Raw genomic sequence first — 14750 nt, 5'->3', positions numbered from 1 at the left:
AAGCTAAAATGTATTTTGATATAAATGAATGAATGAGAGAAAATATTAGAAGAATTTAGAAAACCTGAAAATAATGCTTTTGGACTAAATTTGGATCATACCTCTATGACCTTGTTAGGAGACTGTATAAATACAGATCTATAGTCCCTTTTCTGAAACCTTAACAGACAGATGTGAATTAATTCAGATTTTTGAAAGGTAATATGGGCATATACTGTATATTCTGTAACACTGTCAGTAGGTCTGGGGAAGTAGTCCAGAATCAAATACATTAAGAATTCTGTGGCAAAAATATATTCATATTCACACTAAAGTGAGATAAAGACCACAAATAGCTTTATGTTAAGTCAGGTCAGATTTTGCTTCCAAATGAGTTATCAAAAAAGTTTGATTTTACCCAGTTATAGAAAGAAAGAGTAAAATGAAATATTCTGTCATAAAATGGTAATGTTTATCTTTAGAAATGCCTAAAAAAGGGGCGCCTGGGTGGCTCAGTCGTTAAGCATCTGCCTTCGGCTCAGGTCATGATCTCAGGGTCCTGGGATCGAGCCCCGCGTCGGGCTCCCTGCTCAGTGGGGAGCCAGCTTCTCCCTCTCCCACTCCCCCTGCTTGTGTTCCCTCTCTTGCTGTGTCTCTCTCTGTCAAATAAATAAATCTTTAAAAAAAAAAAAAGAAGTCATTGGCCTTGATTAACAACAACAAACATTTAAAAAAAAAAAATGCCTAAAATGTTCACCTGAAAAAAAAACACATATTTGAAGATCATGAGAAATCCCAAAAAACAATCTCTGCAATGCTTCTCATTTAGTCATATACAGAAAGAAGCTAATCCATCATAAATTCCATTTAAGAACACTACAAAAAATTAGCTACTAATATAAACTTAAAGATCACTTTGGGAAAACTCATTATTAGCAATGCATGGCAAGCTAAATGTATGAGTTTTAAAGCACATTCAAAAATTGTTTCCTTTTTTGCTTCTGCATGTGATTGGTATGTTCCCTTTCCCCTGCCCTATGGTTATGGAAGCATGTGTTGAGATGGCATCATCCTCAGCCCAGATCCCTTATGTGACTCTTTTGAGAACTGTCAACCCTCATTAGGCATGTAATATGAATAAGAAACAAACTTCTGTTGTGTTAAGACATTAGGATTTGGGGGTAGCCTATTCTAATTCACTATTTTTCTCACTACTTTCCTTCACTAACTAGAGTTTGGGCTTATTCCCTCTAAATACTTTAAATTTCTCCAGTCCCCATCAGTAATTTAAATCACGTATCACATTTCCACTTCGATTTCTTGTGAACTCTATTAAAAATAAACCTCTTCATCCCCCTGTAAGCCAAACTTCTATCTTCTCATTTACTTTTTTCTCAAAACGTTAATATTACTATTACTGTAGCATAGGCTGCAATCTCATTAAGTACTGAGTTTTAAAGGAAATTCTATCCCCAGATGGAAAACACTCATAGTATGTTCCTCGATTTACTACTTTACCCTAGACACCAGAACACACTTGCCTCGGTTTCTTTAACTTTTATTTGTTTATATAACCATGGAGCCTGGGAGGAAAAAGAAAAAGCGGATATGAGCCAAAATATGGAAATTTTCTTATACAGAACATTGTTGATTTCCTTCCTTTGACAGAAAACATGAGGGTATAGCATCTGCCTTCCAGTGATCCAGTGATTGACGCCTGTAGATAATAGGGAAGTGGCATACTCTGCTCTGCAGTTGGAGCACATGTGAAGCAAGGTCCTGCAAGACCTGAAGATCTTGTCTTCTGAGAACAGTGAAACTGATCTCTTAGACTTCATGGGACAGTTCCTGAATAAACAGAACATAGACTCTCTGGAATACCATCTTGGCAGTCAGAAGGAATTACAGAGCTGGCCCAAAGGGAATCTGTTTGAAAAGCCTGCTAAAGTATCAGGTGAAGACTTAACGTCTGAAGGCAACACAGCAAGCCTCCCCATTGTAGTAGGTTCCAGTCAGCTATGAAAGACTGCTATCACTTTTATCTAGTATCCTAATCCTCATTGTTGTGCTTAAAAATATATCTGCTTTGCAGGGGCGCCTGGGTGGCTCAGTCGGTTGTCTGCCTTTGGCTCAGATCATGATCCCTGGGGCCTGGGATTGAGCCTTGCATAGAGCTCTCTGCTCAGTGGGGAGCCTGTTTCTCCCTCTGCCTATTGTGATCTCTGTCAAATAAAATCTTTAAAAAATTTTTTAAAAATAAATCTGCTTTGCATTATAACAATAGCAGCAAAAAGGTCAATTAGCTTCGCTTCTCTAATTGCACTTTAAGATTAGAAAAGGAAAGGACAAAGATAAGCTCCTTTTCTTCCATCCCTCAATTCTAAGGGGAAGCTTGTGGGGGGAGGGAAGAAGGAGGGGCAGATGGTAGAATAATGGAGAATGAAGGGACACAATAAAACCTGAGGCTTGGGGCGCCTTGGTGGCTCAGTTGGTTAAGCGACTGCCTTCGGCTCAGGTCATGATCCTGGAGTCCCGGGATCGAGTCCCGCATCGGGCTCCCTGCTCGGCGGGGAGCCTGCTTCTCCCTCTGACCCTCCCCCCTCTCATGTGCTCTCTCTCAAATAAATAAATAAAATCTTTAAAAAAAAACAAAAACAAAAAAAACACCTGAGGCCTGGTGGTTCACAATGGCTGCCACTGCCGACATATCCCTTCTACCCAGGTAAGACTACTTCTCTAACTTCTGGTGTAGAAACGATGGCAGCCCTCAACACTGAGTGTTACTCCAGTGGGTGCCACATACCGTTTGCCCACGATAGTCATAGTCTATACCTGTTACCCTTATGAAATTATTAATACTTCCTTTTTCTCTCAAAATCATTACAGGTTGAATGAAAAATTGTATGATCATCCTAGATACAAATCATTTCCATTCCAAAGGAAAGAATGGGATAAATTTGAATATTCTGCACTCAGTTCACAGATAGAAGAAAGGGAGCATCGACTTTGCTGCCATTTTCTTGTTTGCAAAGCTCAAACTGATTAGCTTCTTTTTCTTTTGAAGTGTCTGGTGTATGATTAATCTGAATGAAACATGACAGCCTAGGAGGAGTTGAAATGAGCCATTCTGAAAATTACTCAAATTAGTCTAGAAGCCACTCAGCAACACTGAGGATCTGAAGAACTATTTGTAAAGTGGTAAGGAAAGCCTGATCTGGAAGTTATAGGAAGCAACCAGAAAATATTTGAAGGAGTAAAAACTATAAGGTGTAAGGTATATGAGCAGTTGGAATGGCAGTTAATAAATGTAAAAACATGGACCACACAGCAATGCCTTTTAAATATGTACCCCATTTACATTATTTTCCTATAATCCATATGAAGATTTTTACACAAAATGAAATCCAGTTTACTACCCCTGTTCCTATTTATTCTTTATAGTCATTTTGACAAAACAAATCAAGAAAGCAGGAAATAAGTTCTTTTGGTACAGGCAAGAGTGACAGCAACCCAAGAATATTCATAAAAAATAATATAATGGTTAGGAACATGAGTTCTGGAGCAAGACAGTCTAGGTTCAAAATTTAGCTCCACATCTTACTAGCTATGCGACCTTGGTTATTATTACACCACCTCTTCACCTGTTTTTCCAAGGTGCCCCATGTTGCCTACAATGGCCTACAATTGCAGAAGAGCACTACTCACACTGAATCCTGGTTTCCTTACCTGGAGAAATGGAGATGATTTGCAGGATCACACTTTTAAGAGTTGTAGTGCAGATATAAGAGTGAAATTAGTCAAGTACTTAGAATAGTACCTGGCAAGCATTAACAAGTATTAGCTATTATTATATTATTACTATACTACTACTATCCTACCACTAGCATTTCTAGAGCAAACATTAATACTGTCCCCTTTTTATTAACAGCTACAGGAGCCCTGTAGGTGCAATATATGACACCCAAGAATCGTGGAAGGTGAAGCTAAAAAGTCTGATAGACACATCAAGCCATCTTTCTGTTTTCATGTGCTCAAAGGACCTGAAAAAAAATGGTTGGTTAGGAAATTTGCTTGAAAGTATCTATACAGATATGCTTTAGGATCATGTATTTTTTTACATCTATAAATATAATGTATTATATTTAAAGCAAATATTTAGAACTGAAAAGGAAGTTATAAATCATAAGTTCTACTTTTTTTTATAAAGAAGGAAATAGGTCAATCTGAGAGGTTGACAACTTGCCTCCACTTGAGTTGATAGCACTAGACCCCTGGGATGAGAACCCCTGGACTTCTGACTCTCTCTAAAGCTTTTCCCACTTCCCCCACAGAAGCTTTGTCTTGCATTCTGACTGCTGAAAAGTAACTCAATCCACTTCACTTAATATTTATTTACCATTCAATTTACAGCTCTGTAAGGAGAGAAATATATCAGAAAAAAAAAAATACAATTTTCTCTTTCTGAAAATTCTGAATGATTCTACTTTGCCCCAAGGGATAGCAAAAGACACAAAAACATATGTATATAAACACACACAAAAGTACTATCTTTGAAGTTAAAAAATACCAAATATAAGTATTTAGAAATGATAGGGTCTAGGGTGAAAGGGTGAGGACACGTGAAAAGTAATTTATGCCAACTGTTTCTTTCCTTGAATTAGCACTTATCTTGGGTTTGATACCCAACTGCACTCATATTGGAAACTTAGTGAAAACTACCTAGTGATTCCACTTTGAAGTTACAACCCATGTATGAGTACGATGTTCTGAATATAAGCCTATGAAAAACTTTAGGAACTCTTGATGTCTTTCCTTTTACATAAATTCTATCTCTATCCTGATGTACTTTGGGTGATTAGGAAAACTAAAGGCTAAGAACAAAAAGCTAACTTCTTTAAATGAGACAAATGGAAAAGTCTTTCCAACTACCACTGTAAGAAATTTTTTCAAGAAAGAAATTTTTCTTTCAAATACCAAATCAATTTCCTCAACTGTACAACTATAACTCGATGGTTTTTACTCTTACTACTTCACTTTTAAATTTGTCTAAACAATAATAATAATTAAGCATCTTTCCTGGTTTTTTTTCAGGATAAAAATATTAAATGATGTGTTGAAGATACCACTATAAATACTTCACATTCTGGTTATGGCTTCTGCATTGAAAATCTATGGAATTTTTCCAATTAACTTTCAAATCTTTCCACAATCTCCCTGTAAAAAAAAAAAAAAACAAACAACAAAAAAACCCAACAACAAAAAAATCTTTAAGACAGCTTAAATGAATGCTTTACATATCAAAAATGGATTCACAAGTCCCTATTACCATAGTCATCAATTTTAAGAAGTGTCCTAAATATGCTCTGTATTAGTTTTCTTGATTATGTCAATAATACAGAAACATTTTTAATATAACAGAACATTTAATTACATCCGTTTCCCATGAACACACTAGTCATTCAATGATGATTATATTGGCCACTTCCATTGGTTGGCAGGAGGCTCTTCCACTAAAGGCTCCCATGGTTTCCACTGTAACATTTTTCTGGCCAGACTTAGTTCATTTTCAGCCTGTTAATAAAAATATTTAAAAGATCATTTGATTACACTGTTCAACAGGTATTTATCATAGCTAATGATTGAAATATAATTATTAGAACTATTGTCAACATATTAATACCTAATAAACCGTTCTACCATCAAATCTTGAACATTATTAATGAAATTATCTTAATTCTCATAGCTATACATAATCATGAGTAAGAAAGGATGGCTTTTGATTTTTTCTATTTGATTAAAATTTGCTATTAGAGTGTTCAAAAGTTTACTTGGTGAATTTTCAATCTTAATTGTCTGTTTCACCATTAGACTACAAATTCTTTGAGAATGAGAAGTATGTCTCTTCATCTATGTTTTATCATGGGCCACAGTAAAACACAACAAATTCTACTAAAGGATCCATAATACATATATAAAAGTAAAAAAAAAAAAAAAACTAAAAATATCATTACCTTTACTAGCTATAATACGTTATTTTCTACTATTTTTTTACTTGCTAGTCACGACCCATCTGATTTCTTGACCCATAATCACTTAAGACCCACAGTTTGTAAAACAGTGATCTATGGAGTGTAGAGTATCATAGGTGCACAAAAATTATTTATTGATTGAATTAATTTCCTTAGATTATTTTACATTTACTTGTTTCCCTTCAAGCAAATTTATAACATATTTAACAAATATTTTAGATATCTTTTTATTCCACATTTTTATACAACAAAAAGACCTATGACAACTCTAGCCAACTTAGAAGAACACTGTTAAACACTTGTCAGGATGTCAGAGAAGGAATTCAAATACAGAGTAAGTGCCAGGTAAGTGCAATGCCTCATTATGCCAGTGGGGCAAAAGAGCCAAACGACGTTTAGCAGCAAGTCTAAAATGTATACAAACAATGAGTTAAAAAGTAGATTAATAGAAATCTGAGGGTAGAGGGATTTACTAATGCTGAAATGAGAAAATAGCATAAATACTAACTAAAAATATCCCTAAAGATGGCTGTTTCCTTGATGGCCCTTTGGCCTGGGTCTCTTGACCATTCATGCTTTCTTTAAGCCCCCAAGGCATTGTGTAGTGTGAGGGCCTGAACATCACTGAGGTCAACCCCAATTCAGGTAGCTGACCCAGCTGCATGAGACCCCTGTTGCCTACTCCTACCCTCCTTCCTTGGCTTCTTCTTCTTCTTTTTTTTTTTTTTTTTAAGGTTTTATTTATTTATTTTTGACAGAGACACAGCGAGAGAGGGATCACAAGCAGGGGGAGTGGGCGAGGGAGAAGCAGGCCTCCCGCTGAGCAGGAAGCCCGACGCGGGGCTCGATCCCAGGACCCTGGGATCGCGACCTGAGCCAAAGGCAGATGCTCAACTGACTGAGCCACCCAGGTGCCCCCTCTTCCTTGGCTTCTAACACACCACCTTTTCCTTATTCCTCTCATATTATCCCTCTAGAAATGGGCTATCCAAAATGGTAGCTACTACCTACATGTGACTGAGTAGGCATTTGAAATGCAGCTGGTTCAAATTCAGATGTGCTGCAAGTATAAAATACACAAAAGATTTTAAAGACTTAGTATAAAAAAAGAATATAAAATATGTCAATATTTTTATACTGATTATATGTTTTAATATTTTAAATATATCAGGTAAAGTAAAACATTATTAAAATTTAACTTTAATACTGCCCATGAAAATGTGGAGAATGGCACAGCTGACATAAAAATACCTATTGTACCCTGAGGCTTTAACTGCATGATAAATTAGTGTATAAGTTAAACTAAAGTCATGATCAAAGTGAGATCTGACAGAAAAGAAAGAACAGAAAAAGGACAATAATAAGTTAGTAGCAAGTGCCCATATGGTACAACAAACAGCTGGCAAATGAATAGAAGGCCAGGAAAATAGGCCTTTGAATGATTGAAATAGTCTACATTCATAAAAAGCTGTCTGAATGCCCTATTCCTCTTTTAACAGTGCCATCTAACTATTCTTTTGAATTTGTATATCATGTCTATTGGTGATATACCTCCCTAATCACCAATACTACCCAATATTTCCTTTTATTTGTCCTTTAATAAAACTCAAGAAGAAATGGTTGTATTTTTTTAAAATACAAAAAATGTACAAATTAAATGAAACAGAACTGAATATCAGACGGCTTCTAAGGGTAGACATCTAAACCTATAATATTGGGGCAGGGAGGGGGGGGTGATTTGACCAAATAAAAATTTTAAAAATCTCTACATGGGAGAAAATATTGAGTTGAAGTCAAAAGGCAAAGAAGAGACAGAAAAAATGTGCAGATAATATAGCAAAATTTAGGTTAGTATCTCTTTTATTTTAAAAAACACACAAAGAAATATAGAAGAAAAACACTAAAAACAAATGATAGAGTAAAACCACTAATGATATAATTTATAAAACATAAAATACAAGAACGTATTTTAAGTTTAACCTTACTAGTAACTGGGGAAAAAATGTACAACTTAAAAAGAAAAAGGCATAGATGTGTTAATCAAAGTCAAAAATAAAAATACATTCTAACTTTATGATTTTATGATTCAAAAAATCTGTATTTCTCCATATTCAAAATATACTAAGCCTTTAAAACATAAAAGTATGTATCTAAAAAGATAAAATTATTCAAGCAACAGTAATATTGTGTTACTAGTTTGAGTTAAAGGCTAAGAAGAACATGCTGATTAAATTCAAGGTGTATCCAACTCCAAATTTCCAAAAGAAGCCTCATAAATTCAAGTTATTGATAAATATTTAATTGACATATACATGATAGAAATATTTCCTATATGTGATTATTCTTATATTTGAGAGTTGATATAAAGAAATTTAGTTTTCCCTTTTTTTCTGGAATGTCAGTTTTGTGTCTCTAAGTATTGTGCCTCTGACCATTTAAAAAGCCAAACATCTAAATATTCAACTTTTTCTTTACCTGAAGAATCACCTCTTCTAGCTGGCCACCCTGAAGTTGGTCTTCTAATTTCTTAACATCTGGTTCCTGTAATTTAAGGGAAAAAAAGAAAAAAAGATTTAAAGAAAGGAGCACAGTATCTGAATGTTTTAATATCCTAATTAAAAAGACCCAAATATAAAATAGCGCTTACTATAGCAAACATAATTAATTTTTCTTTCATTAAACCCTTACTAATGTTTCTCAAATATCTGGTGGAAACCCATTTTATCTCTCTACTATTTTATTGCTTTTCTGCCTTAATATTAACTTGCTTATCAAGAGTAAGAAATATGATGTCCAACTCGGTCTTTCTAAAATACAGATTTTAAAATACCACTTTATTTTCTTAGTATTTCCTATATTTCGTCTGAGAGCATTAGTATTCGAAATAAATGCTATCCTATGACCCAGAATTCCACTCCTAGGTATATACCAAACAGAAATGTATAATACATTAACCAAATGGCATGTCCAAGAATGTTCACAGCAGCACAAATTATAACCCCAAACTAGAAATAATTCAAATAATCATATATAGAATTAATGAATAAATTATAGTATTTGGATATAACAGAATACTACATAGCAATGAAAATACACGAATTAAAACTATACATAAAAACATAGATGATTCTCTCAAACATAATATTAAATGAAAGAAACCACACACAAAAGAGCACAGACTGATGATTCCATTTATAAAAAGTTAAAAAACAGGTGAAATGTATCTGTGGTGACAGAGGTCAGAAGAGTAGTTATCTTTAGGAGGGTAGTAACTTGGAGGGGAGAAAGAGAGGGTTTGGACATTCTGGAAATGTCCTCTTTTTGATTTGGTGTTAACATGGGTGTGATTACTTTGTGAAAATTCATCAAGCTCTACACTTATGATTTTTGCACATTTTAGTACATTATTCTTCAATAAAAGGCTTTTTAAAGAAGAAATGCTAGGGTGCCTGGGTGGCTCAGTCGTTAAGCATCTGCCTTCGGCTCATGTCATGCTCTCAGGGTCCTGGGATCGAGCCCCGCATCAAGCTCCCTGCTCCGCGGGAAGCCTGTTTCACCCTCTCCCACTCCCCTTGCTTGTGTTCCCTCTCTTGCTGTGTCTCTCTCTGTCAAATTAATAAATAAAAATCTTTAATAAAAAAAAAAGAAATGCTAATGTGGTACCTAGAAAATACAATGACATGTATTTATTGCTAGTAAACTGAGCTTTGTGAGATCCAGAAACCATGTTCTATACATACTTACACTTATATAAGTAAGGTGTAAATAGGATGGTTTTTTGGCCCACAAATGAAATGAAAAGAAGGAGAAAAAAACAAAGCTATTTTCTACAGGAATTACATGCTTCTGCTTCTGGGCATCTGCTGGCTGACCACGGATATCTGCATGGCTTGTTCCTTCACTCCCATCCAAGTTTTTGCTCATATATCACCTTCTCAGTGAGGCCCAGTCTGATAATAATTTATATTGTGGTAGGCTAAATAATGCCCCACAAAATGTACATGACCTAATCCATAAAACCTATGAATGTTACCTTGTGTGGCAAATACTTTGCAGATATAATTAAGAATTTTGAGACAGATTATCCTAAATTCTCCAGGTGGGCCCTAGCAATTACAGGTGTTCTTATAAGACAGAGGCAGAGGAAAATTATGCATAGAAGAGAAACTAATGTGACCACAGAGGCAGAGATAAGAATGATGTGGCCATAAGCCAAAAATTGCTGAAAGCCACCAGAGCTGGAAGAGTCAAGGAACAGGGTCTACCCTAGAACCTCTAAAAGGAACGCAGTCTTGTCAACACCTTGATTTGGGCCCTTGGTACTAATTTTAGAATTTTGGCTTCCAGAAATGTAAAAGAATAAATTTCTATTGTTTTCAGCCACCAAGTTATTTAGAACAGGCAGAGGAAGCAAATACATATTATAACATCCCTCATCACCCGGATACACATCATTCTCTCTTCATTTTCCTTCACTGCATTTAACTACTTTCTAACATGCTATGTAATGTACTTCTTTGTTTACTTACTTACTTCTTTGCTTCCCATCATTAATGTATAATCTCTAAGAAGGCAGGGATTTTTATCCGTTTTGTTCATTGTCATATAAGCACTGGCTTCCATGCCTACAACCATACATGGCATATAACAGGCATTCAGTTGTTTCTTGAATAAATGAAAAGAGTTGGAAACGAAGGGGGAGGAAAGCAGAGTAACATGTTTGAGAAAGATTGTTTAACTCAGAATTAACTGAGCTTTAAAGCCAAACTTCAGAAGCAAAACAGGGAAGGTGGTCACTGTTAAGAGACCCAGGAGAGTGAAGAAAAGAAGGCAAGGAAGGTTCATTATTTTCAACTCAAGAGAATCTTGTGCTAGGAAAACAACTCAAAATTTGTCTTATTGAAGGTAAGTTAATAATATGACCTCTATTTATCAGTGGCAGAATGTAATTAAGCTTAATAAGCTACCATGTTCTGATCACATGTGCTTGCAATTATGTTAAGCACTGTACATGTATTACCTCATTCAGTCCTAACAATAAGTATTCAGGTAGGTATTATTATACCCAACTTTTAGATGAGGAAACTGAGACAGAGAAATGGGTAATATGCCAATAGTCACTCAGCAAATAAGGATTAGAGCTGAGATGAAAATTTTGGACAGGCCACAAACCAATACTTTTCACCAATATTCTATCTCCCTAGTATAATCTGAAAAAATATTTACTTTTATTTCCATATTTGGCTTAGTAAGTAGATACTTTAAAATAATAACAATATTTACTGAAGACTTTGTGTAAGACTCTATTGAGGGTTAAAAATCTGTAATAATTTTACCAAAAATAGGAATCAGTGATACAACTATTATGCAGTGCTTGGGATTGTTAAAAACTACTTGTATGTAGCCTTCTGGATAAACAAACATTTCTACGGGACCTTATATAAGCACCAGGTACCATGCTAGGTTCTTGGGATACAAAGATGAATGCAAACATCAATCATAAGTAGCTTATGGACTAGTAGAGAGGACATAAATAAAATACAGTGTGACAGGTACAATGGAAGAAAAGCAAGGAAGTTGTTAATCTCTACTTGGGGAGATAAGAAAAGGTTTCACGGAGGAAGAAGTAACGGATCTTGAGGCCCAAGTAAGAACTGCCAGGAAGACAAGGTAAGGGCATTCCAGGAAGAGGGAAGAGAAAATACAAAGAATCACAAAAATAAAATTGCATGTAATTCACATAACTATCAGCTGTTTGGTATTCTGAAGTATAGGGTACGAAATGGAAATGACAAGGTAAGACTGAGAAGATAACCCAGAGTCAGATCTTGGGGCACCTTCCATACCATGCTAAGGACTTTATCCTGTAAGCCAGTGGTTCCCAAACCTGGCTGTACATCAAAGACTTGCAGATAAAAGTAGTTAGGTGAGGGCGCCTGGGTAGCTCAGTTGGTTAAGCGACTGCCTTCAGCTCAGGTCATGATCCTGGAGTCCCTGGATCGAGTCCCGCATCGGGCTCCCTGCTCGGCAGGGAACCTGCTTCTCCCTCTGACCCTCCCCCCTCTCATGTGCTCTCTCTCTCTCATTCTCTCTGTCTCAAATAAATAAAAATCTTTAAAAAAAAAAAAAAGTAGTTAGGTGAGTTTCATACAATTAACTCAGCAAACATTCTTAAACTCGGCCTCTGAAAAACACTAACCAATAAACCACAGGAAGGTTTTTAAGCAGGAAGAACCTGGATCAGATTTATATATTGAAAAAAAAAATCACTCTATTGGCAGTGTGGGGCATATAATGAAGTATGATGGAACTACACACAGACCAATAAGTTACAAGGCAATTAAAAGGGCCCAAGTCAGAGAAAACTATTTTAGAACTAATAAGTGAAAGTAATGACAGTAAACTATTCTTTGGTTGACACTGGCTAAGACGGAAAAGAAAAATAGGGCAAAAGCAAAGGAAGATATAAAGATAATAGTTTTCTTTTTAAGATAGGAATAAGTTAAATACATTTTGAGGCTATCTGAAAGATAAGAAGATCAGAGGCTAAAAAGAGAAATAGAGAAAAACGATTGAAGTGGAATAAGGTTATGGAGAAGGAAAGCAGAGACTCAGAGTTGAAGAGCTTTACCTCATGAAAGAGAAAGGGAAATTTCTTACTCTGTGATGGGAAAAAATTCATAAGCCCACTTACCTTAAAGAAAACATGAAATCAAAAGAAATGTTGAACTTCCCCTTAGAGACTTTAATTGTAAGTCACTTTCAGAATTGCCAAACTAAGAATAAAAGTTCTAAATCAAATTGCATTGTTTTGCTGCATACCTAGGGAAAAATAATTATTCTCTTTGGGCTAGGGTTTGGTAACATAATAATAAGAAAAAATATATTAGAGCCACTTATTACATACATGTAAATTACTTTTAGAGTTTATGAACATTTTTGGATAATCACAAAAGTCTGTGAAATAATTGCTGGTGTGAAAATTTAATAATTTAAAAATTTAATTGCACAAGAGTGCAATATAGTTTGGTATAAAAGAACTAGCAGCAGTCTATGGTGTGTCTGGCTAGGGCCTTTGATTTAAAACCTGTAAAATGCTTGTATTAGTCTGCTAAGGTTGCCAACAAAATACCATAGATTGTGTGGCTTCAACAACAGAAATTTATTTTCTCACAGCTCTGGAGACTGTTAGTCTAAGATCAAGGTACAATAGGGTCAGTTTCTGATGAGAGTTTTCTTTCTGGCTTGCATATAGTTACCTTCTCATTGTGTCCTCCTCATATGACTGTCTCTTCTCATAAGAACACTAATCCTACTGAATCAGAGGCCAATCTTATGACCTCATTAACCTTAATTACTTCTATAGATGTTCTACCCATACTGGGTGGGGGGGGCGGTTAGAGCTTCAACATATGAATCTGGGGAGGGAGGGGGGAAATACAGTCAGTCCATAACAATGTTTGATACAATTTTTGGTAATTAAGAGACTGACTTGGTTTTCTTTGCAACAAAGCACTTTCTAAAATAATAATTTCTGGGAATTTTTTTTTAAACACAACAGACATTTTTTGTTTTGCTTTCATTCTTCTCTACTCTGAAACTAAAGAAAAGAGGTAAGGATTGATGTATCTATAGAAAGTCAATAATCAACAAAGGACCTGATAGGGAAGAGAGGTAAAAGAACAATGTGAACTTAGAGACTTGATGTTATTCTTTCACTCTGGTATTTAACAGTGGCTTGCACATGGAAAGCACTTAGTAAACAGGAGTTTGCTGAATAAAGGGAAAAAGGATGGAAGGAAGGCATAGAAGAAACAATAGAGGAGAGGAAAGCATGTAGAATATGCAAAAAATAAGCAACTGAAGTTTTTTGTTAATATTGCATTGAAACCATAAATCCAAATCAAGACAGCTACTTACCGCTTTAACCATACTCAGCTTCTCATTTGTAATCTGTTCTGTATACTTTCTGTATGCTGCGTTTTTAGGAATTTGCTCAAGAACATCAAGAATCTTTGTATACAATATTCTTAGCCTCTGAAAAGACAAATCATATACATTTCCAATTTAAAATATCATCAAAGATTCAATAGAACACTTTAAAAAGTCTCACAAATTACCAAAAAAAAAAAACCACATCTGTTTTTTAAAATGCATTTAACTCTTTCTTGTTGCAATTTCTTCATGTCTATGCCCTATCCATCACCTTTATAACTGAGGAAAAATGTGAGTACAGTAGACCCTTGGACAACGCTGGGGTTAGGGGGCTGATCCCTGGCATGGTTGAAAATCCACATATAACTTAGGACTCCCCCAAAACTTAACTACTAATAGCCTACTGTTGACTGGAAGCCTGACCAATAACATAAACAGTTGGTTAACACATATTTTATATGTTGTATGTATCACATATATTCTTACAATAAAGTAAGCTAGGGAAAAGAAAATGTTATTAAGAAAATCATAAGGAAAAAATATACTTAAGCACTGTACTGTATTCACTGAAAAAAATCAGCATATAAGTGGACCCATGCAGTTCAAACCCGTGCTATTCAAGGGTCAAGTGTATAATAAATATGGATACTTTTTATGTTGCATGAACAAAAGTTGTGTATAAGCCAAAGGTATGATAAGAAGTAAAAATAAAACTGCATTCTAATGGTGAACGCTGTGAATTGTGCAAGACTGTTGAATCACAGATCTATACCTCTGAAACAAATACATTATATGTTAAAAAAAAAA

General features: G+C 35.2%; 1 protein-coding gene across 2 annotated transcripts in view; it reads right to left on the bottom strand.

The window, feature by feature from the left end:
• Positions 1–3382: 3382 nt before the first annotated feature.
• NDUFA5 (NADH:ubiquinone oxidoreductase subunit A5) overlaps positions 3383–14750 on the bottom strand; it is a 16105-nt gene continuing 4737 nt past the window's right edge. For both annotated transcript variants that reach the window (XM_006727813.3, XM_006727812.3), the window contains 3 exons: positions 13929–14045; positions 8484–8549; positions 3383–5550 (listed from right to left, as the gene is read on the bottom strand). In XM_006727813.3, the coding sequence (XP_006727876.1) occupies positions 5449–5550; positions 8484–8549; positions 13929–14045 (285 nt within the window). In that variant the 3' untranslated portion in view covers positions 3383–5448. The remainder of the gene's footprint in view (positions 5551–8483; positions 8550–13928; positions 14046–14750) is intronic.

The sequence above is a fragment of the Leptonychotes weddellii genome, chromosome 12 (assembly GCF_054177405.1).
Source record: "Leptonychotes weddellii isolate Sample4059 chromosome 12, ASM5417740v2, whole genome shotgun sequence".
NCBI classification, from domain to species: Eukaryota; Metazoa; Chordata; class Mammalia; order Carnivora; family Phocidae; genus Leptonychotes; species Leptonychotes weddellii.
The sequence above is the reverse complement of the archived record's forward strand: the minus strand, read 5'-3'. Positions and strand labels throughout refer to the sequence as shown.